The sequence below is a fragment of the Rhipicephalus microplus genome, chromosome 1 (genome assembly GCF_043290135.1).
Source record: "Rhipicephalus microplus isolate Deutch F79 chromosome 1, USDA_Rmic, whole genome shotgun sequence".
NCBI classification, from domain to species: domain Eukaryota; kingdom Metazoa; phylum Arthropoda; class Arachnida; order Ixodida; family Ixodidae; genus Rhipicephalus; species Rhipicephalus microplus.
Window position 1 is genome coordinate 274,848,621 of NC_134700.1, and position 25,154 is coordinate 274,873,774.

The window sequence follows — 25,154 nt, forward strand, 5'->3', positions numbered from 1 at the left end:
ATGGCAATAAACTTGCAGAAGAATAATGTGTAGTAGACTTATTGAAGGAAAGCTAAAGGCACCATGAAAAATCCATTCCGCACGAGTTCCATGCACTGAGAGCTCAACAAGGGTGCAGAATACAAAACCAACCTTGCCAGAAGCACTTGTTCCATTTAAGCAGCAGTACCATTTAACAGATTTCCATTTACTCAGTCTATGGTATTGGCCTAGGACGATAGTTTTTTTTTTTTTTTCTTTTTTTGAAACCAGTTTAGAAAATATTTTAGCCCACAATTGAGATGAACACGAGCTAGCACATATAACTAGTGAAACAAGGTGCAAATAATCTTGACTTACATTTCTCAAGTGTGCTTTTTGTGTAAGAATACAGTGATAAGCAAAAAGCATAAAAACATGTTTACACGCATGCATATTTTATTTCTTTACACTTCTGATTGTGTAATGCGGCAAGAGTTGTAGATCCTAAAAAAAAAAATGTTAAAATGAACAATCACAAGGACATATGCCTTCCCTCTATACTAATAGTGACTGCTCTCTGAGCCTTGGATCTCTTTTTCCTCTCTTGAATCATCCGCATGTGCTTGTCAAGCCTTGTCACAGTCTTCTTGGTGTTCTACGAGAAATCAAGGGCAATACTATAAATATGAAAGAATAAAAAGAGCAACTCTATCAGCTCAAACTTTCTACGATACACTGTTGAGCATGACTTGAAAAGTTTTCAGTTTTTGTGAAATGCACAACAACCAAGAAATCCCAAATTACAAGCATAGGAAATGGAGCTAGTTGGTGCCATACATGGGCATAACATGCACCATAAAGTTTCATACAATAATACCCAGAGAGAAATATGGCGCTGCGATCGTGTACCCCTACAGCAATAATAAGAGGTACAGGCTTCAAATTGGATTGCGGAAGCTAGCGAACTGTCTACAAAACTTTTTCTAGTTGCAGTTTCATTCTTTGTGCAGCGTGGGTAGTGGGGTGCGCTGTAAAGCTCTGAAGCAGCGCCTTTGTCATTCAAATAGGCTGAAGACCGCTTGGTCTCTTGATTTGCTGCTACGTTGGCGCTTTACAAGTCGTATTTGACAGTTGAAGCAAAGCGTCGTCCACACACCCCTGGCCATAGATGTAGCGTCTCATGCCAGTGCAGAATGTTGCATTGAGTTCACGTGTTTTCATAATCGCTTCTTGCCAGAACTCTTTTTATGTCGACTGCAAAACTACGGCAAACCTAGTTAGACGCACCGTCACACTCCTATGCTTGACTTCACAACAAAACGAGAGGTGCGTTGGGGTCAGACCACTCGGACAAGCACTTCGGTATCGCAGCAGACGACACATTGTTTCTCACTTAATATGGTACTGTTATTTACATAAATAGATAATGGGTACTTTTAAGGAAAGGAACAAGCGTGTTTGTTTGCGAGTGTTGTAAAAAATTCATCATTACCTCTTGATGCCAAATATGAAACGTAATGGCAAAGCAATGCATACCTTGGTGGTTGCATTTCTATGGGTTTCAATTCTACCTCGTAGTCGCGAAAACATTTTGCAGTTAGATTTACGTACAAAACAAGTAAGTAAGTTTCAATTGGATATAACCTCACAGCAGTTTGTTTTGCACTCGACAGACAAGCGTTACGAATCTCAAGAATGTGATCCATCAGAAGGAGATCGGAATCCTGTACTTCCCATAATTTTCATGGTGGTACAAGTGCCGTTGAAGGAGCCCGCATAGACACTAGCGCCAGATTCCCCTCTAGGTATTATTGTATGAAACTACAACGTGCACCGAAGCTCAATATGCCATTACAAGCACAGTAAATGGAAATAATTGATGTCCTACCACGGTCGTAATGTCCAGTTGCCATGTTAAAATGCAGTTTCAATTTCTATACTGCAAAGACCATGCCAAGAAAAAAAACACGATAAAGTGGTACTATGTTGGTTGGTTTTTAAGTGTACTCCAAGTTGGACACAATGCTTATGCTTGAAGTAGAGAGGTCTATGAAAACCTGCAATTTAGAGTCGCATTCAACAGAGATACAGGGAAGTAAAGCATGCACACCACACTGTGATACTGTGAAAAGCTTTCGCACGGTCACGGATCACACACCTTGACAAACTCTGTATCACAGTTCCATTTTGGCCGGACCACGTAGTCCTTCGTCGACGGCATCGGCACACGAGCCCTTGCCACCCATCCTTTTTCACCAGGCCTCAGAGACCTGGTAAACAATAAGCTGTCTTAGAACACACAAACCGACAAGAAATGGGTGTGATGTCACACTTGCCCTAAGCACAGCTATAGTAGCACCAGGAGTTCTGTCATCAGTGCAGCCGTGACCTCCTTTTATCAGAAGAATGACTCTACATTTTAAATCAGTGGCATTGTGGTTACTTTCTGGATGGAACTTCAGACCTATGAATACATGTTCTATACCAACCCTAGAAAAAAAATATGTGATGGTTTGTTTGTTTTCTTCATTAAACTATGAACGTAACCAAAAAAAAAACTGTCCTTTGATTAATGCCGCATGTATCCAAGTAAGGGCTGCATGTATCTGAAGTTTGGGTTCAAATTTGTTGGTGTGGCCACTACACGGAGCAATTGACGCAAATCTTTTTTTTTTTTTCTTTTTTATAAATACCTTCGGTGGTACTTGCCATCAATGAACTGCTGTCCTCCCTTGCATTAGAACGAGTGAAAAAGGAAAAAAATTCCCCCTTCAAATTAAAATAGACATTTGCACATAGCTGTGCAACGGTGGAGAGAAAGGTTCTTTCATTTCTCGAAGTGCTGGATCCATCCAATGTTGGCTGTATAAGCTCTAGAATGAATTCCTTCATCTCAGGTGATGCAGAGCGTTTTCCCACACAGCCATAGCTACGCATCCTTGTCATGTATTGTAGAAGTCTCTTTTGTATCGTCAGGAGATTAATTCAAACGATGACAACACAGTTATTAATAAATATAGCTAAAATCGAATTGCTGCTCACCAAGCCAACTCTTCCAATTTTCCCGTAAAATTTACGAATTTCGACCGTGCTTACGATCTTACAAATCTTGCCTAGATTTTAAGAAAAGTATATCATTTCCGATAAAAAAAAATAAAGCGTGGCCTCCGCCATTGGCTTCAGCGCATTGCCGTAGCTAGTCGCGGAGGACACAAAAACGGCATTGTGCGATATTCTGCCAAAAGAGAACAACATGTATTGGTGTTATTATCATCACATACCTGCCAAGTCTCCCTCATTGTCCGGGACACTCCCGGATTTCGCCCGTTTCTCCGGTTTGTATTGTTGCCATGAAAATCTCTCGAAAATCACAATTTGTGAGCGAGATCTGGCCGCATTGACAAAAATGCAGGTCAGTCTGTTCTAGGCTTTTTGCGAGCCCATCGCATTTCATTAAAAACGAATTTGAGAGGCGTTCATCTAAACATACAGTACAGTTTCAGTGATGCAAAACCACGGAAAATACGAATTCGTGAAATTCCCAGCCAAATTCATGTGTCCATTGGGCCAAAATTTGAACAGTTTGCACACTTTTCCTGATCGTAGCGTGTGATATGAACTTCTGTACCGGAACCATCGAACAAAGGCCGATCAAGAGCAGCGTGCTTCAAGCTTCGAAAGTACGCGTGCGACCAATGCAAGCACTTTTTTCTACAGTGCGTGTGATAGTCGTTGCCACAACCGCTGTGGATGAAACTGCAGTCATTCGACTTGATCATGTAAGGCTGACAGAACTCCGAAAGTCGAACGCTCGACAATAGTGATCTACGAGCTCCAAGGGCACGTGGCTGACGCAGCAGTAGATTAAAGGCAGTAAAGACGTTAAAAAGGCTAGAAGTGTTTTGGCGTTCCTGTCCAAAGAATCTATCGAGCAAAGCCAAAGCTTTGACCCGTGTTTTCGCAGCAGCCAGCTGCGCCGTCCCGCACGTTCACGTGTAATACATACGAGAGTTGTTCTGACAGAAATTGATTGTTTTGCTAGTTGTTTTGATGACGCGAAATTTTGGGAGCATTCGCGCTCCCCCTTTCAGACTCTCACCTTAGTGGAAAACCCTATCCTCGTGTGTTTGGCCACTCCAAGCTATTATGACACCACAACGCTGATGTTTGCGCTTGTGTTTGCCCCCCCCCCCCTTTACTTTTAGTAATGTTTTTTTTTTTCTTTTGGTGTCAAAAGTGAAAGAAAATAATTCAGCACCTTGATTTTACTTATGGCGGCAAAAAAAATTATGCTTGTCGCTAAGGTGAAATCTATTAAAATTAAAAAAAAAAGTCTGTCAGCACCCGCCCCCCTTCCCCACTCGCAGGTTTTACGAATTTCTCTGTTGCCAGATATGTAGATGTGTAAAGCGTCGCCTTCATAAAACTACACCTTTGTGCTCACTTGGAAACCCCATCACTGTAATTTCAGTTAACAATGCGGGTACTCACTTGTCCTCTCCAGTTAAAGCCTTGTCGATGTCCTTTTTACTTGGAGGCTCCTCGGTGGACTCCATCCTGTTTGGAAGAGTACAATGGGTGTTAACAAAAACCTCACAAAGTGAAGTTTTTATCAAAGTATTCTTCTAAGTCACTTACAGTTCTTGAAAAGCACTGAGATTTGTACAAAAATAGGTCAATCAGAAAGCCACAAGAAATTTCGTGCTCAAACATTAAACAGGTTGTTGTCAATTTGCCTTCTTGACTTTCCCGCCACCTCGCAGAATTTCTGCTGCACCGATCTGCAGTATCCAATGTGGCATTGTTGTATTCACGTGTATTCCTGTGCGAACCCCACTTTCGTTGATATCACGTGTGCCCACCTGATTTTTCGCTTCTGGGGCATGCGCTCAAAGTCCTTCTGTTCACGTTCCTCCTTGGAGATGGAAGAGTAGTTTGTATTCAAGTTGAAGATGGGTCGAGCCCACTCGTTGATGAGCCTGCCGGCTCTCTCACGGTTCTCCTTGCTCTCCTTGGGGTGTTTGTAGAGGTACATGACGGCCCGGCCAATGCCGCTCGACTTGAGGAAACCCTGGTCCAGGGGAGGGAACTCACCCAGCAGGCGCAGCATGTGTTCGCGGATCTGCAGATGGGGCAGGCTCTTGTCGGGCAGGGGAGCCAACCACTCGGCCATGGCGTGCAGCACCCCTTGGTCCAGAAAGGCGCCCTTCAGGTCCAGCTTCTTCAGCTGGGGCAACACCGTCGGCAGCAGCTTCAGTTTTTTAGTCGCCGCACGCTTGGCCTGATTCAGCTCCTTGTCTTCCTAGATTCCAAGGCACAAAAGCATTTTCTTTAAATTAAGTAAATATTTGCTGTCATTATTTATTATTTCTTCAAGGTGCCACGAACGCAGAGGGTAAGAATTAGTTCACAACTTGTCAAGAACGAGACTTATAGTACTGACTGACACAGCCTGCGCATAAAATTTTTAGCTTCAAGAACGTAAAAGTTGTACCAGCATGGTATTGACAACTTACAAACAGCTGGATCCCACACAATATGTATCCCCACCTTTGAAGATAACTACACTCAACCCTTGTTATAACAAAGTTGCATCTTACACAAAAATAAGTTTGCTATATACGAAAGTTCACTATAAAGGGTTATTCCTAACACTATACCTACTGCAAGACAGCCTTTCACTTACTTCGTTATATCTAGTTTCGTTATATCGTGGTTTAAGTGCAGAATGAATCTAGCATGCTTCCTTCAGTGACCCTAACAAAGCACACTAATATTCACAGCCCCTGCTACAGTGCTGCTACCTTACCTACCAAGAGGCATTCTGATCGTAAACAAAAGTGCCGGGACAATCAAGAAAAGCTTTACAAGGCCTTTGCTCGTCTAAATAAATAAATGCACAACAGCAGCTGAAAGAGAAACAGGAAGTTTGCAAACTTTCTAGCTTGTGCAAACCAAGGTTTCTAAAACAGTGAATATGAGCGGAAATAAAGTGTTACACTCATTTCATGCAAAGAGAAAACCGCAAATTTCGCTTGAGCTCTATATCAAAGAATGTGAGTAGCAGCACATCAACCAGGACACGGACAGTATACCAGTCATTCTAATTAACCTACGGTGAAGTGAACCAGTGCAGGCATTGAAATACTAGTAAATGTTACAAAGCCAGCTGTAAGAATGACAGGCAGCACACTAACCTCGGCAGCAGCCTTCATTTCCTTGATTATTTCAACTATGATGTCATCAGTGTCACTAATGATGTCGACATCTTTTCGTTTCCTCCGCCGAGAGTTTTCTTCTTTCTTCTTGGCCATCATAATGTCGAAGTCTGACATGAAATCAGAATTTCTGAAACAGAAGGACCAATCGCAAGATGCGTTTGAACTTCTAAGTGCGTGTAACCAGTTTCAATACGCACACATAACGTTGATAAACCATGCTGTCGAACCTCAACATAACAGAATCGCACCAACACAAAGATACATTCACTGCTTTTCATATTCAAAGTAACATATGTACATATTACACAGCAATACCATAAAAACAATTTTTAACTACTTCGTCATATCTGTGTGTTAACAAGTTTGACAGTTTATAAAAACTGTCTCCCTTGAGACTAGTAACATGAACAGGAGATCTTACACATGTCAGCGATCAGAGCTCTAGCAATCCTATGAATTATTTCAGTGCCATTGTGCACAGTTGTCACCATAGATGGCCACAAAAATAAAAAGGCGAACCGGATGAATTAAAACTATAAAACTATAAATCAGTAGGAAGGAAAAAAAGTTAAAATATAGCATTTGTAAATCAAATGTTTTTTTAATTAAGTGTGAATTCACAGTAACTATTTGTTTCCCTTAACTACCACCGACCATCATATAAAAAAAATCAGTGCACACATACGCACAAAGAAAGGGAAGAACATTCCTTTTTTTTTTTTATACTCATTCTGTTCATTTGTAGAGTAGTTAACAAACTCAACACATAAAGAGCCTATTATTATCACTTAGCATTCTGCCAGCTGGAAGTTTATATTTCTCAAGACGTGCTGCATTTTCCAAAAGAAAATTTCTTAAAATAATGTCTCGGTATGCAAGAGCTGACTACACATGCCTCCTAATAAACAATTCAAAATGCCAACACTTCTATGGATCATGCCCAGACACAATACTGACGAGTCATTTACAACGTGCACAATGGTAAATACTCTTGTACAATTATGCATGCAGTGATATTAAGCACAGATAAATGAACCTGTATAAACTACTGGATTACATGCCTGATGTACAGCAGGTGAGCATGGTACAAAGCAAGAAGTGTGAAGAATGAGTATGCTGGCAGCCACGCACCGCGAGCGGCGGCTGTCAGGCTCGAGCTCATCGTCGGAGCTGGACACATCCGGCACAGCTTGGCTAGCTGGAGCTGGCTGCTCACTTTCCTCAGCCCCAAGATCCTCTGGCTCGGCTGACACCCCCATGTCCTTGTCCTCATCCTCGTCAGAGTCAGCTGCCTTCTCTTCCTCCTTATCCTCATTGTCCTCCTCCTCCTCCTCGCTGTCAGACAGCACTGCACGCCGCAAAAAAGGCAGAAAGTTTCTTTATAGGTGCCCTGTGACACTTTTCCAAGTAATCGTTGAAAGACTTCATTATTATAGTATTTAGCCTAACGAATCAATAGCCACAAGAATTTAAAATGTGTCAAGCAGAGTTATAAGAATTTGTTGCGCACTTCAATCGACTTCTATCTTCTCTCAAAACAAGGAAAGATGGCATGAGGAAATAAGCTCTGTGCTCTTCACATCACCAAAAATTGGTTATGACTTGCAGTCCGCTTCGGCTTTAATTTTGGACACTAGTGGGCAGTAGCAATCAAGAAAACCTCAAAGTTCAACCACAGGCATGCGTACACAAAGAGTGGATGTTGTACACAACATGCTAACTACAATGCTCACAGTGTGTTAATCACAACACTGGTTCCGACATAACTAAATGCATACCTTTCCTTGCTCTTCCTTTTTTTGCCTTATCCTTTTTCTTTTTTGTGCTAACCAGGTCTTCATTTCCAAAGCCCTGACAAAAGAAAAAGCATTTCACATAAGCTCTGAATCATCAATGAACATGAAGTATTAAGACTGCCTCAGCACTATTACACACAAAGCCCATTAATGACTTCAGCATTTCAGAGTAGTGCATATGCTGTATCAAAGCACTTGTGGTATGCTGCGCCAGGAGTGAGGACCCTCAAACAGTTTAGACAGTCTTTTAGCAAGCCATTGAGCTCATAACATAAATCATAAACTTAAATTAAAGAGAAATGTCAGGGTCTTTAATTAATTAAGGTATAAAACACGCATATCAATAATGATTGCAGCACACAGCGGCAGCGATTTTTCTGCTGCATTGGTTTCGGGATTTGGCACCGTTTTTGGATGTTACTTGTGTGACCCAACTGACTGGCTTCTCATTAAATCACTCATTTTATTATCTCAAAGGTCCCGGCTGGGATATTACATCAGGAATTGGGTGATGGAAAGGCTACTAATATAATGATAGTTAGGATGGGATAGTTTCGATGAGCTGCTTAAATACTTGTTAAATATGTGTTAAATACTTGTTAAATAAGTGTTGGCATTTGTACCAGGGGAGAAAATGCAAGCAGTAGGTTTGTGGTGCCACCTGGTGGTGCAAGATAAATCAGACAAGCACAGAGTAATGCAAAAGCCAGAGCTTAGCCCTGACTGCTTATCGAGAAAGTTGAGGAGGAAAGGTGTGGCTAGGAAGGAGTGCTACTTTTAATCGCTCTTAGCTCCCTTGATACAAGGTGCACTGCAGTAATTACGGTGTGAATGATGTACTCAAGTTGCAGTCGGACCAATTGCATTAAAGAAAAAAAACATTTCAGTGACTACTTAACGAAGTGCAACTCAAGTGAAAATAGTTTTGTATAGAGCACGTATTTAATGACATTTCCCAAAAATATTGTATGCTCGCAACAAGGTCAGATTAAGATTTGAAGCAAGTGACAGTAGCCAAGCTGAATCCAGAAGCAACAAACCTGACTTACCTCAAATTCAGATTCATCGTCACTGTCGCCAAAGATGTTTGCGATTAGTTCTCCAACCTTTGACCTGCAAATTGAAACACAAGCGAAACTTTATTAAACATTGTTTCCATGGCTGATGTTTTTTAACATGAATGATGCTCTCAGTGAGTATGCGGGTAGTTCCTTTGAACTTTACAGCTTCTGAATGTGAAATGCATTTTAAGTAATCAAAACTACACACTTACTCGTTGTCACTGTCATCCTTGTCCTCATCTTTGTCAGAGTCTTCCTTGTCCGAGTCATCTTCGTCTTTGTCCGATCTTGCTTCTTTCGCATCCTCCTGATCGGAGTATTTTTCGTCCTCGGAATTTCTCCTGCACATTTCACAGATGTACGTAGCTATAAATGCAAAAGAAAAAAAAGCCATGGAAAACGAAAAAAAGCTGTGCCATGTTTACTTAGCTCTTTCAACAAGAGGTCCTCACAAAATTATTATAGATGCAAAGTAGCAAGTTTATTTTAGGCCATCATATGGGCCACTGAAGTGAAAACAGGACAGCAGGACTATATTTTGAGCATTTTCCAGTGAGTGCTCATATTACTAAGTTATTGAATCTTTATATGCTGCAAAGGCGGGCTCGTCGTGCTTATATTACATAATTCACAGTCGCATTACAGAGTTTTAGCTTGGCTTCGTGGTCTAAAAAACTACAGTACCTCGTATGTGGGCCTATTTCCAGGAAATTCAGATACTGGCAGCAGTGAATTAAAAATTCCCAACTTTATTAGGTTGAGCCCCCTACATATTAGCAGAAGGCTATGGAAGGCTCGTGAAAATACTGATTCTATTTGCTCGCAGCTTTGCAGCAAGTCATCCTTTGCGTAGCTCTCTGCAGAGAAACTATATTCCAGAACCAGGTGTGTGTTGCCTTTGCCTAGAGGTGGGTGACTTCTTTCATCCTGGAAGCCATAGAATGGTGCCAAAGCCCGTACCCTTTTTTTCACCAGCCGGAGCTGATGCTCAGGGTACAGTGATATCAAGAATGCCTCCCCCTAATCGTCCATGTTTTGTTATTCACTCCTCTCGTCAATAATGCAAATGACATGACGTGACAAAAACTTCATTGAATAGTCCTGAAAAATGAATGTAGCCCTAGGGCTCCCCATCAAGTCTGTGGCTCCACCCAAGACGGAACCGGGGTGCAGTGAATCACGGCGACGGTCCTGGCCCTCTGACAGCCTGTAGTTGAAGAGTGATGTCTGCACTGTAAATGCACCCAACTAAAATCATATACATACGTAACTAAAATTATGTACATAGTACATATGGTGTTTGTGGCACAAGGGAAGTTAAAATTGCTAACACTTTTTGAAACCAGCACAGCACCCTGTGCTGCACTTCTATTTATCCAAGCAACATCACAAGCATTCCCAATTGTTGTTGTGGCTTGCATGGTCACATAATGCCAAGTGCTCTGCACAAAACAAAGGGGGCAGAGCACTCGCAGGAGACAGACAAGTGAATTATGACATAATCTAGCACATGCGCAGAAAGTCTCCTTTTTCAACTGTCTTGCATGTCAGTTGGATGTGAAGTAGATTATGAGAGACAACGATGTGCATGTATCTTTCTGCACCTTACTGTTGTTCAATCTGATTGATATGTGAGGTTTAACGTCCCAAAACCACTATATGATTATGAGAGACGCCGCAGTGAAGAGCTTCGGAAATTTGGACCACCTGGGGTTCTTTAACGTGCACCAATATCTGAGCACACGGGCCTACAACATTTCCGCCTCCATCGAAAATGTAGCCGCCGCAACCAAGATTCGATCCCGCGACCTACGGGTGTTGTTCAATCTCCCTCCCTTCTGCAGGAAAGGGAATGTGTGGCTCTTCTGCGATGTCTCCTGAACTGTATGCACATCTAAAGCAGGTATGTAAACATTATTGTGTTTAGACTCGCCTCACAGGAGATGATGGAGCACTACTTCTCTCTTCAGCACCAGTGTTTGAAGGGCTTGGGCTAGCAGGCGGGCTGTCGTGCAGTGACGGTGCTTCGTCATCGTCATCTTGCTGCTGTCCACTGTCTGACTGTGCCTGCTCTGCTACCCCTTGTTCACCGCCTGCACCCGAGGTAGAACTCTGTCGGCTTTCCCGGTCATCGTCTCCTTGCGCTGAAATAAAAACAACAGAACCGTGAGCTAGTGAAACAGCAGGCATAACAAGCTTTATGAAAAAAGATTCATTCACTTGCCTCATGAACACAATGTCTGGACATCGGAATGTTAACAGCCCAAGACAATGTTCTCAAGGAACTGAACATTATGAGCACGCTTTCAAAGAGTTCCTGTCCGCAGATTTCTGCATTTTAGCTTCCAGTAAATACTCGCAGAATAATAATGTCTGAGGTTATCCCAAAACCACAATATGAGAATGAGGGGTGCCATAATGGAAGGCTTTGAAAATTTCGCCTATCTGGTGTTCTTTAATGAGCACTGACATTGCACAGTACGCAGGTCTCCAGCATTAAGAGTATATTGAAATGCACCCACCACAGCCGAGATCGATACCGTGGCCTTCTGGTCAGTAGCTGAGCACTTTAGCCACCACACCATTGCAGCGGCCTAAATATTTGAACTAAGACACATGTACACACAAAAGCGCCCCAACTTTCACTGCCAGACATTTTTTAGTGGGAACATTTTTGCTTGCATTGGCAAGAACGAAAAAAGGACCTTGCACAATTGTGTTATGACTATGTGAGGAAGGCAGACATTTCATATGATTTAATGAGCCATGTCTTAAGCTTAATCTAATCACAAGACAACGAAAGGGAAAACAAAGCAGTAACTATACTTCAGAGGGGACTAGCTTTTTTGGGTCTCTTTTTCTTGAAAACACCACACAGCAACAGGTGTGCTTAATACCACATACATAATGCAGCATACACTAAACTGTGCGACAGCCACCTTTAGCAAACCCACCTAGAACCTGCCTGATGTAAGGCACATCAAGACTCGAATAATCATCATAAAATTGTATGTTTACTAAGGCACTGAAGTATATATAAAAGATTAGTATTTATGTTACTGTCATGAGTGGTCGCTACTTTGTAGAGTAGCACTGACTAGTAGTTCAAAATGTGTGATGATAAATTATAATGAACTGTGGATAAAAATATATGTATATGAAATTGCCTATCAATTATGGCTGCCAAACATTGTGTGTTTGGAGCAGAGCATATACATCTGACAACCCCGACAACTCTTCAGCAGTCTCACTCCGACATCAACAGTGACCAAGGCTGCTTAATGTCAAGAGTAACACCACCACATACACAAATGATCGAAAACAACTGGCATAACCCCTAACTTGCGAGCAGGCTGGTGCCTGCTGTGCTTCATGCAATGTAACCTGCATTGAATGCACCCGTCCCCCATTAAGGTTAGAACTACAGAATCTAAACTGAGAAGTTCTCCAATGTTTTCCTGCCATTATAGACATATGCAAGAGGACCCAGAACATAGGGGTCGACCTAAGCTTGACCATACAATTCCACTTATGCAATGCCAGAAAAATGAACCCCAGTATGAACAGAGTTTTGGCAAGCCCACAAATAAATAATAATAAGGAACACACACAAATCAGCCTCAGCAGCTAATCACAATGAAATGTCAAAGTTGCTCATTTAGGTGAAATTTTAATTAGCTCACCATTTTCTTCTTCTCCCGCTGACTGGTCACCAGTAGCACTGTTGTTTTCAGCAGCAGGAGAGCTCGGAGAACTCCGCACTTCTGCGTCACTGTTCTTTTCATTGTCTGACCCACTGCCCGCACTGTCACCTTGCCCCTCACTGCCAGAGTCCCTGGACACCTCGTTGTTGTCTTCATCTTCTTGACCACTCTCCTGGCCACTCCCATCCTCATTGTCGGAGCCTGCCGGACTGTGCACACTTTCACTGTTGTTGTTTGAGTCGGGTGATGCCACCGGTGACTGGAGATCAAGACAAGAAAAAAATTGCGTACAGGTGAGCGATGAGGCAATAAAAACGGAACAGCAAAATAAAAGTATCCCCAAATTAATTTTTTGAAAGGGGTGCCTGACAAAAAAATATAGCAACATTTTTTTTTTAGACAGTGCTGTCAATCAACTCAACAATTACAGTTCGCATTGGCACCGACCTCTCCTTACATACATTTAATAAAAAAACAAAAACAATTACAGTTTGAAGCCTCGATTGCTTGAGAGCCCCACAAATCAACTTCAGTCCTTTTTATGCGAATTGTTCAAGAGCGCACTGATCATGCTTGTGCAGATATCCTAACGTGATACCTCATTGGTGAACTTCAAGTTGCACCTTTTTGCATTGATTGTGCAGGCAAAAAATTGGGAATTCTATTAACATAATTATAAAAGCAAGACCATCATAAAACATAGATGAAAAAATGAGGCAATGTTTACAATCAGCAGACATTGAAGTTATAATTTTGCATACCACGAATATTTAGAGAGATTTTGGTGGTGTTATGTCGTCTTCTGTATAAATCTATGACAGGCATATGTCAACAGGCTAGTATGAAGCAAAAGAATACATGGCATACCATAAGAATGCAGCATTGAAATATAGAAATTCCATCATTTTTAAAGCAGACATAAATGTAGCCACGCTACTTTTCTACAATGACGCTGGCCCGTTTACAAAATATTGCTGTGGAAACCTAATACCACTATCAGCACGGTGCAGTCTTCATCATGATTCAGCCCAACAGGGAGCAATTTCTTTTACTGTGACTGGCCACCTTTCACCAAATTGGCTAATCATGATCAAGATATTGGATCAGGGCAGATACTGACCGACAGCACCCGTGCAACATTGACAAGAATAGCAATTAAGGCAATTATTCACAAATTTCTCAGGAAAACAGGGAAAAATAACCGAATGCAAATAACCTTAAAAAATAGGTGAGCTCGACGTGAGCACAAGTCATGACATGCATATTGCTAGATTATACTTAGTACAATTTTATAGCTCATATCCCCTCCTTCGTGCCCTTTTTTTCTCATTACACAAATGTGTAGTTATAGAATGAATACACCTCTCGTTCCTAACTCTTTCATAGAGCCAGTTCAGAAAGTTCAGTTACCGAAACTAAACATCCAACAACATTTAGTGCCATTACATAATTGAAAAGAAGCTTCGCAAGCACATGCAATGGTGGTTACCACTGTTCTAGGGGAGCAACCTTTTAAAACAGGCTATGTGTCACTAGTGTACACAATTCATGAAGCGTGAACCCTGCAGCACGTAGCAAATACAATGTGTTAATTTCATGAAAGTATGTCACTCAGTAAGTAAACAAATATTCCTTGGCTGTTGCACATAGCACACCGGCTGTGATAAGCACTTCATTCCCATGTATTATAAGTAAGTGGGAGAATCTGTTGCTGGGACTGTTGGTACATACTTGAAGAAATGAAAAAACCCAGCTTATGAATGTGCACTCAAGAAGGGAAGATGAGAGACGCACGCTGGAACTAGCAACACGTTTAATGAAACAAACACACATGCATTAGTGTACCTTGACTACGCATTCAAAGTCGGAGATGCATTATTTAGAAAAAATAGGGCTACTAATATTATCTGATTTGCGAATCGCACAAGTTTTGTATACAGAGAATATGAACTTGGTTCTACTGGGAATATTATGTCTGGTAGTTTCATTAAACCTTGCTTACTTTTTCCTACGTGTCTGTCATCTTCTCTTCTTGTGTACGCATCCACAAGCTGGTCATCGTGTATGGGTGCTCCCGAGAAGACCATTTGGAAACCTTTCGCACTGTTTTGCAACGTCTTTCTGACGCTGGCCTCAGGCTCAACAACAAAGGTGTCTTTGACGTGGCAGAGTTGACACTTCTAGGTCACATTATGAGCACTAAAGGACTATTTCTGTTGACGTCATCAATTGAGGCAATAATCTATCACTATCAATTACTAATAATAATAAACTCCGCTCGCTACTGGGACTTGCAGGCTTTTATTCCATGTTCATTCCTCATTTTTTGGACAATGTCGAGCCAATGTGTGCCTTGCTACGAGGAAATGCATTTTTCATTTATAGTGCGGCAGGAAAGAGCAGTTTGGAGCGCCTGAACCTCTGCTCACATCCTGCGAAGTTCTTCAGCTCTATGATCCTCACTTGCCTGCGTACGTTACAACTAATGCCTCGGTATATCGATTAGGTACTGTACTTCAGCAGGACAATGGAACCTCACTGCAGACTATTGCATTTGCCTCCCACACACTTCAACTGCATGAACGGAAATACTCAGTCGGTGAACGCGAGGCCCTTACCTGTGTTTGGGCTTGCGAACACTGGTACGTTTATCTATGGAGACGACCTTTCATTGTATGAACGGATCACGCAGCATTGGTTACACTCCTTTCGTCGAAAGGTGCCAGTCACCGACCATTAAGGATTGCGCACAGGTCCTCACGATTGCTCTGCTATAACTATACCGTCAAATACAGGAAGAGTAGCGAAAACATCATGGCTGATACTTTCTCCAAGCTACCCATACAGAGTTTAATTCACGATGCATCAGAAGAAGAATTTGTCTGTTGTCTCCCATAGTTACCATGCAGGAACTTCAAGAAGCAAGTGCTAACGATCAGATTATCTATGAAGTTAAGCACTTCACAACTACTTCTTGGCCTGACAAGAAATCCCTGTCAAAAGAGTTGCTACCTCACTTTTACGTGAAGGCTGAACTCTCTGTCCCAAGTGATACCCTATGCCGGCGCGACAGGTTTGTCATGCCTGTGACTTTGACACGCCGCTTTATGGATCTTGCCCACGAGTTACACCCAGGCATTAGTCGAACCGAAGCTCGCCTGAGAGAGTTCTATTGGTGACCATGCATGAATAGCCACATTGAAGAACTGGAGCACGCATGCGTGATTTGCCAGTCTTATGCCAATTCTTCACGTATCTTTGCAGTGCCACTGCAACCTGTTCCTCTTCCTGATGCAGCGTGGGAAAAAATTGCCATCAACATCGTAGGACCTTTCACACAAGCTTTGGCTCATCGCCATTTTGCGATAACTGTTATTAACTATTATAGCAAGTGGCCTGAAGTTGCTTTTGTACGAAATGCAACCACGTCTACAGTGAAGAAGTTTTTACTTGAACTTTTTGTGCGAGAGAATATAACATGATCTGTCCTCTTCGATAATAGACCACAGTTCTCTCCAGCAAGCTTTGACAAATTTCGCAGAGCACGGAATAACGCATTACAACTCTTCTGGGTATTACGCACAAGCTAGCTGCTTGGTGGAAAGATTTTATAGGGTGCTGAAGTCCAATATTCAACTAGTTCTGTTTGAACGACGTGATATACGAACAGCCATGCTTGATTACCTGCAAGTATATTACTGAACACCTCACGCGACTAATAGTGCGGCATCCACTGTTCTTCTTCATAGAAGCCAACCTCGCACAAGACTTGACATAGTGGGATTGCCTGACAAATGCTTCAGCATGGGCCCATCAAGGGCGATTGAGCAGTTGCAAGAGCGTGTAAAAAACAAGCAAAAGATGTCAAAGAGCTACACCGATGAAAAAACGTGGAGCCAAGCAACCCAGCTTCGTCTTTGGTGATTACGTGCGTGTTAAGTTACTTGCAGTCCACAGCAAGCTGTCTCCACCGTTCTCCGCGCCAAAGAAGATCATTGGAAAACATGGACTGGCCTCATACCTCTTGGAAGATGGGCGTGTGTGGAACGCAACCAAGTTGGCCGCTGTTCACCTCCGAGCAGTCAACAAAATGAAATCGGCCTCTTCTGCTGTTATGAACTGGTCACCTGCATCTAATCGGTGATCCATGCACCACAACCTGACACATCAGGAGCGGATGGCCATGAAAATACTGACCCTGGATCATCTTCTGCAGAGGGCATGCAAGTTTCAACCAATCTGTCAGAATTTGATGCAAACGTAAGAAGAAGCAAGCATAAAAAGAAGACTTCGAAGAAATTGAAGGACTTTGTTAGAGAGTAAACAATAACTGTGTTTGAGTGCGTGTGTTTCATTGCTGTTGTTTTTTTGCGAGAGGAGATATGTTATATAAGGCGTCGCTACCGACTACAGCACTGTGCAATGGTACGAGCTTGGCGGCTTCCGCATAGAGAAAGAAGATGGAATAAACACGATGTCTCTGTTTATGATGTGATATTTATAATGCAGGATGTAATACAATGTATTATTAAAATTGCAGTCTTGTTATTATGAGAAATTTCCAAACAGCAAACTAAGGTGATAAAAAATATAGGAATCGGTCATATCTTCTTTGTGCAAGTCATCAAACACCTAATTTAATTTTTAGGATAAGCCAACAGCGCAATCTGATTACCGGGCATTATATATATATATATATATATATATATATATATATATATATATCATTTTTTTCCAAAGGAGGCGAACATCGTCGTAATCGAACGTTCTACCTTAAGATTAGTACAATAATAAGGCAACCACATTTCAAAAATTAACCAGTCGTGCAAAGCATTTTCCATTTGGATCAAATCTCCCATTTGCGACTGGTTCTCATCAGCAGCTAGCGCAAGGGCGTCAGTCGCGATTTAAAATAATTTAGGCACGACTTCAGAACCTTCTGCCCGGAGCAACATGAATAACGGGAAGCACGGAAACCAAACTTTCGCAACTGGACATTCCATCACAACAGCTGTTAGGGAAGTGAAATAACAACAAGGCACCGTAGATTCGCAGCTTTAGCTATGCGCCTTGTGATAGCGAGGCCTGCACCACAGCATGACACGGTGTAATTTACTAACAAACAGAGCACATGGCGATCTGCTCGTTAACAAGCAACAATCGACATTTTGACGTTTAACTCACCGGGCTGGCAACGTTGCAGGGCCCTTCGTCTTCGCTGCCAGCTTCCATATCCGACCCCGCCGAGTTCGCTGCAATGGAGACATCGACCATCGCATTAAACTGACAAACACTGACTAAAGGTCCCTTTCGCGGCACCTGGACCCCGACGTCAGGAAAGAATACGCAGTAATGTGTAGGCGCAGTAAATCTCCTCTGGCGTTGCCGGTAAGTATGTCACTCACACTATAGCCCTGGACCGCACTCAAAATTTAACCTATTGCCTCGGTTTACTTATTTTTGAATGCACGGCAACAAGTAAGAATACGTCTGAGGGAGGGAAAAACGAAGAAATGTTAAAGTGCGTCTGAGAACGCGAAGGTTTCCTCGCTCCATGTTTTGACGACATGCGAAGCGCGATCGGGGGGCAAGAGACTCAGTAAAACGTGAACTCTACATGGCTTGGTGCTCGTAACTTACACATTTTCGCTACCCGGCAAGATCGCTTGCTTCAGTACGCAGCGGGTGGAGAACTTGAACTGGCACCACTGCTAGAACATGAACACACACAACAAACCCTCGAAACGATGGCGATGTCTATGAATGGAAAGTTCTCAACAAGTCATAACTCGGGGGATGAAGCCAGTGCCAGCAGATGCCGCTAACTACCGTTCTTATTACGACGGGCCTCTAGACTGCACAGAAAAGCAAAGCAAATGGGATATCAGGAGGATGAGGTGCAGTTACAGTGGAGCCGGTACCGAGAAAAGAAATTTGAGGTGCAGAAACTAGTACAAGCGAAGATTAAAGCTGCGAGTGAGAAATGGGTATCGGACATACGTAAGAAGGATAAGAGCGCCCCCCAAAAATTCCGGAACCATTTAAAAGCATTGGGAACGACGACTAAAGAGAGATGCAGACTCAGATACAGGACGGGGACGGTAACGTTCTCCGGGGGGACAGCGCATTAGAATACCTACATGGAGTCATAGGAAATACTTTCGGCCAAGCACGCGAGAGGTCGGCTAACCGGACACAGGTGGCAAATAAAAGAGTGGCAGAGGAAAAATTTAATATCGAATTTTTAAACTGGAAGAAGGCAGAACACAGTGTTCCCAAAAGTACGGCAACAGGACCGGATGGAATCCCGATAGAGATTATCAACCATTTGGGACCAGCGGGACAGGCGCACTTGTATGGAGCCATCGAGCGCGCTATAAAATCCAAGAGGATTCCTTCGCACTGGCGCGAAAGTAGAATGAGTTTGATCTACAAAGGCAAGGGAGAAAGGGACAAGGCGAGCTCTTACAGGCTGATTAGTCACGTCAGTGCTCTATAGATTAGCTATACAAGCCATCAAAGCCGAGTTGTTGAAGTGGGTTGAAAGTAACGGTATTTTAGGGGAACTGCAAAATGGATTTAGGCCGGGTCGACGCTTGGAAGACAATCTTTTCGTCATATCCCAGACCATCGAAATTTCGGCAGCACAGGGCAGACCAACATGGCTACTGTTTCTGGACATAAAGGGTGCCCATCACAACGTGGACAGGGGATTGCTGTGGCATATACTGGAAGAGGAGGGGATTGGGTCAGAATTTGTAAGGCTGCTAAGGGCAATATATGAGGATAACAAGGCACACATTACATGGGAAGGGCGTACATACACAGAGCCCGTGTACATTCGAAGAGGTTTAAAACAGGGGTGCCCTCTTTCGCCATTGCTGTTCACACTGTACATTAGAGAAATGGAAAGACGACTAGAGGAGAGTGGATTGGGCTTTGATTTGTCACACCGAAGCAATGGAGTGTTAGTGGAGCAACGGATTCCGGGATTGATGTACGCATGCCGATATAGTGCTGCTGGCGGATAATGCGGAAGAACTTCAAAAACTGGCTGACATTTGGGGTGATGAGGCGACGTACCTAGGCCTACATTTTAACCCACAGAAATCTGGAGTCATGGTGTTCAACGAGGAAGCTCATGTAGCACCAATAAGGATACAACAGGAAGCCATGTACCATTAATAAATAAGTACAAATACTTGGAGATCTGGCTTAATGAAGGAAAAGGCTACCTGAATGCTCATGAAGAACACCTCAAACTGAAAGGGAGACGAAATGCAGCATTAATGAAACATAGAGCACTTTGGGGATACAATAAGTACGAGGTAGTACGAGGCATCTGGAAAGGGGTAATGGTGCCGGCGCTCACGTTCTCTAATGCCGTATTATGCTTAAAGTCAGATATCCTGTCGGGGCTGGAGGTTAACCAAAAGGCAGTCGGCAGGTTAGCTCTGAGAGCTCACAGTAAGACTACAAACGAGGCCGTACAAGGCGATATGGGTTGGGCTTCATTTGAGGCGAGGGAAGCACAAAGTAAAATACGGTTTGAGGAGTGACTTAGACATTTAGATGAGAAGAACTGGGCAGCCAGAGTACACAGGTACCTGTACCTGAAAAGTGTGGACACCCAATGGCGGAAGAGGACGCGAAAGCTGGCGACTAAATATAACTTGACCGCGGCAAATAAGCAAAGGGGGCCAGTTAAAAAGCAAGTGAGGGAAACAGAGACGCTCATGTGGAAAGAGAGGATGGAAAAGAAGGGATCGCTGGGAATCTACAAGGCAAGCAAACAAGAGATCCGGAAAGAGAACTTGTATGACAACAATAAAGGTAGTGCGTTGCTCTTTGAGGCGCGGGCTGGCTGCTTGAGAACTATAACTTACAGGAGCAAATATTCGTCACAGGATGCGACATGTGTGGGATGTGGCATAAATAAAGAAACAATCGACCACATAGTCATGGAATGCCAAAATATTCAGCCGGATAGAAATGGGGGGAAAGTCACACTTCCTGAGGCGCTGGGCTTCGCGGTTGATGGAAGCATTAACTGGTCAGCAGAGGATATTACTAAGCAGCGGCTGGAGTATTGGCGGAGGAAAAGCAGAGAAGTCGATAAAATAACATCCCAGCCAAGAGTAGCGGCTGGGCAAAATTAAAAAGACATCCGAGTTGAGGTACAAAATTTAAACTCGAACTATTAAGGTAGGCAAGATGGCGCATGACGTCACCCCGATTCAAAGGAGAGGCCTTTAATTATCATCATCATCATTAAAAACAAGTGTCCTTCGTTTTTTGTCCCCTGTCGCTGCTTGCCTTGAAGCCGCTAGCCTGTACTAATTTATGCACAAATATCAATTAAATAAAACTAAGTCCAAGAGAGAAAACTTTATTCAAGATTCATTTTTATGCACCAATATTGTGCCAACATTTATTTATGCACTGGTAGCAAGCCGAGTCGTCGAAACAGTTCAGCATCTTGTTTCGCTGTCAAGCCAGTCAAGCGAGTCGAGCCGTTTTGGCGTAAAAGCGTCGCGTGTTCTGTGGTCGCGCTGTGTGTTGTTTGAGCGTTAAACCACAGAAAACTTCCTCGTGCTTCGAACGTCAGTGCCTTTTGCTAACATGTCGCTCGTTGCGGAAGTCCTGCAGCCTAAAGAGTCCTTCGAAAAGGGTAACCTCAACGCTGCCGTGTCTCGACTTTCCCGCAAGATCGAGGACTTGAAGACGGACATGGAAAGAAAGCTCGTTTCCAAGTATGACATGTTCTCGCCTTACGACCGAGACGCCGAGCAATTGGTGTGGTCCCTGAAGACGGCTTTGGAAGACGTCGAAGAAGTGTTTCAGAATATTGAGAATCACGTAAAGCCGCGGCTAGTGGAGTCCACCAACGAGTTCGAGATGCTCTCTCGCGAACTGGCCACTATCGAACAGCAGTCGTCGCAGATACGCCGCTATGCGCGCCTTCACGAACTGCTGGAAGAGGCAGAGGCACAGTTCGTGTCCGAAGACCTCCTGGCCTGTTCACAGCACCTGGAGGAAGTCGGCAGTATCGTGAGCGAACTTGAAGGCGGCCCTGTGGTTCAACTTGTCGACGCGCTGCACACGGAACACGTTATTCGCTGTGAACGGCTCATCTACAAGTTGTCAGAGGTCTGGAAGCGTTACATAATTTGGAAGATTGGCCGGACCCCTCACGTGACTGAGCTGACGATCGCCACGGCACACAAAGAAGAAGCTGAGGCTTTCGCCAGGCTCGTGGAAGCCGTCCAGAGACAAGGGCAGCTGCGCGAGAAAATGTCCCGCTTCGGCCGTTCCCTGCTGGCGGACATTGTCACGCCGATGATAAAGTACGAGTCCGTCATCGTCACGTCGCCGGGCTCGACGACCTTCCGCGTAGAGTTTAACGAGTCGAAAGCGCCGCTTGTGAAGGACGTACTCGCAAACTTGTCGACGCTCTTCACCTTTCTCACAAACCGTTTGCAAGCACATAACGTTATCGCTGTAGACCTTATTAAAATCATGGGCAGTGTGATCGGCAGCGAGTTTTCTGACACGGTCGCCAAGTGCTGCCTCGAACCTGCTGTCCCCAGCGACGGCAGCCGCCTGGACAGCTATCCAGCTAGTGCCCTGCTAGATTTCCACAACCAGTTAGTTGCGACGAACTTTCTCTCGTCCGAAAAGACTGGATTTTCCAACCTTGTCTCAAACCTGGAGGCTCTCTGCATAAGCAAGCAGAGCCAGGGCATCCTTCTGCAAGCGAGGGCTATAATGAAACAGGAGCTGCACGACACCATTGTGGTTGGAGAGCCGCCAATCAGTGGGAAGCAAGCTTCGTCCATGGAACATTGCCTAAATGGTAGCCCATTCAAATTTCCTAGGTGCCAAGTGAGCAAATCTGTGAAAGAGCTGGTCACCTTGCTGAAGAAAACGGTAGACGGCGCCAAGGACAGTCCTGAAGGCAGCTGCAGTGAGCAGTCGTGGCAGGCGGGCGCCGTGCGGCACATCTGTGAGCTCTACTGCTGTGTCGCTCCAGTATACCACCAGCATGCAATAGAGACTATCCCTGTACAGACAGCAATACACCATAACAACTGCCTCTATATGGCCCATGAACTACTGTGCTTAGGTGTGTGGTTTCACGGGCGTACCACGCTTGTGGATGTTGCCTCGAGCATCCGTTGTATTGGGAGGGTTGCCCTCTGCCACCAGGTGGATACTCAACGAAAGCACCTTTTGGATTTCATGGGTGAGGTCCCACTGTCAGAAGACAGCCAGGGCCTCGATGCTGCTTTGCGGCGCTGCCTTTTCCACGTAGAGCAGCTCAAGAGAGTCTGGCTAGATGTCCTGCCTATCACAAGCTATTTGGAAGCTGTAGGTAGCCTCCTCAACTCGGTGCTCGAGAATGTCGTCAAAAGTGTAGTCGGCATGGAAGACATTGCGTCCACACTTTCAGAAGAACTAGCTCAAGTGTTTGAGAAGGTGATTGACCAAGCTGTTAGCATATTTGACATCCCTGCATCCTCATTGGATGCGAGAGTTCTAGCCTCTGACCATGTACCCAAGTGGAGGAAATTCTGCGAGCTCAAAAATCTTCTGCGCTTCAATTTGAGAGAAGTAATGGACCGATGGGCTGATGGTAGGGGTCCCCTGGCAGCTTGCTTCTTGCCTGACGAATTGAAGAGGCTGATCAGGGCACTTTTCCAAAACACAGACAGACGAGCTGCTGCACTGGCACAGATTCGATCAAGCAGCATCTACACGGAATCTCAGCCTGTCCCACCTAATTAATGCTTTGTAATTGCTTAGTTTATTTGCAGACAATTTTTTTTAAATGCCACATTATGCCTGCTTGCATAAGCAGTGTAGTATATGTGATTGACAACCGGGATTCTGCATGCCATCATCATATGCCTAAACTATTATTGCAAGGCATTGAATTAGGGTATAAGCATAATTTTTTTTTTATTTAAGTGATGATAACAAAAATTTTCTTTACAGCAAAATGTTTGTGTCTGCTTTTCTGTGATTTAAAATTTTACTTCTAAGTTTTGACATGTTGCCTCAACAAAAGTTTGTTAAATATCATCACATACTCATATGCAACTGTATTCAGGACTGGCATATTCTGCTAGTGCTAAACTTATCATTGAATTTGTGCAGTGTATTGTTTTTTTTTTTATAGAGCTGTGCATATGGTGTGACATGTCTGTCACTTACCATTGAGTTTTGTTTACTTTAGTACATGTGCTATAATTAATATATGTTTAAGTCTTAGTTCTATATTCGGACCTAGCGAGCAAGTACATGTTTATATTTGATTATGTTCACTCTGAGTACTCCCATCTGGAATGCTAAAGTCATTCTGAAGCAAGTTGGAACTAATACAGAAAAGTACTCGTCAGGTTGAAATTTGTTTTGTATTTGAAAAGCAAAAAGAATAAATGTCCACTGAAAACAAGCCTATTATCCTACAGCTTTCTAACTAGAACTTTTAAAACTAATTTCATACAATGAACACAAATATCGAGTTAAACAAAAATATCACAGCATATCTATGGAGTGAATGGGGGGCGAAGCGCTGCAGGGTCTCATCGCTAAATCATGAACCATCCATGAATATCAACCACTGCATAATCAATGATGTGACAAACACATTTATACAAGAATTTTTATTATTCTCAAGTGGTAGCTATACGTTCGTTCCCCCTTCATTACAGCAGCTCTATGGTCGGTGAAGTGGTGGATCAATAATGGGGCGTAGTGGGATGTTTGCAAGGATGAAATAGTGGGAAGTTTCCAGAGGTGGTACTATAGGCAGTCACGTACAAACAATGAATGGACACAGTGGGACAATCTATGGTTCTTTAACGTGCACCTGCATACAAGTACATGACCATCTTGCACTTCATATTGGCTACTTCTCAACAGTATTTGCTTTATGACCGGTGAAGTGGTGCATCGGCGATGGGGCGTAGTGGGATGTTTGCAAGGACGAAGTAGTGGGCAGTTGTCAAAGGAGGAACTATAGGCGGTCACGTACGTAAATACAAGAGATGGACAGACCCACGCCTTTAGGAGCTTTGCCCCTGAAATAAAACTCGGCTTGCACACTTCAGGTATGTCAATTGTTGGCCAAACATTTATTGTCATCAACATCAGAAACTCTGCAACCAAAGGTTGCTTGTTGTTAATGTGAAAGTGCTTCGTGCAATACCTATGCAAGTTAATTTATGATAATGTTCCTGTAGTGTATGTCTTTGCGATGATTGGCCAACCACATCACTGGAGTAAGAAAGGTTCACAATGTTGTGCATTGCAGTAAAGAGTAATATTTTCTTTAGTTAGCTTCGACAACAAAAAAATGTGGGTGTAAAAAAAATACACGAGGAACCCATACTTGTTATTGCTAGA

At 43.4% G+C, this 25,154-nt stretch overlaps 2 protein-coding genes across 2 annotated transcripts; one reads left to right on the forward strand and one right to left on the reverse strand.

Moving 5' to 3' along the window:
- Positions 1–399: 399 nt before the first annotated feature.
- LOC119188207 (protein IWS1 homolog A-like) lies at positions 400–18,519 on the reverse strand. The gene is made up of 13 exons (XM_037436140.2): positions 18,384–18,519; positions 17,928–17,995; positions 12,723–13,002; positions 10,973–11,183; positions 9,252–9,380; positions 9,028–9,091; positions 7,961–8,033; positions 7,314–7,530; positions 6,159–6,309; positions 4,824–5,263; positions 4,453–4,518; positions 2,120–2,231; positions 400–616 (listed from the first exon to the last, which is right to left on the reverse strand). The coding sequence occupies exons 1-13, from the start codon at positions 18,385–18,387 to the stop codon at positions 494–496; spliced, it is 1,938 nt and encodes a 645-aa protein (XP_037292037.2). The 5' UTR covers positions 18,388–18,519; the 3' UTR covers positions 400–493.
- A 2,717-nt stretch (positions 18,520–21,236) lies between these two features.
- On the forward strand, positions 21,237–24,201 carry LOC119188209 (centromere/kinetochore protein zw10 homolog). The gene has a single exon (XM_037436142.2). It carries the CDS (start codon positions 21,366–21,368, stop codon positions 23,529–23,531), a length of 2,166 nt encoding a protein of 721 aa, XP_037292039.2. The 5' UTR covers positions 21,237–21,365; the 3' UTR covers positions 23,532–24,201.
- Positions 24,202–25,154: the final 953 nt, after the last annotated feature.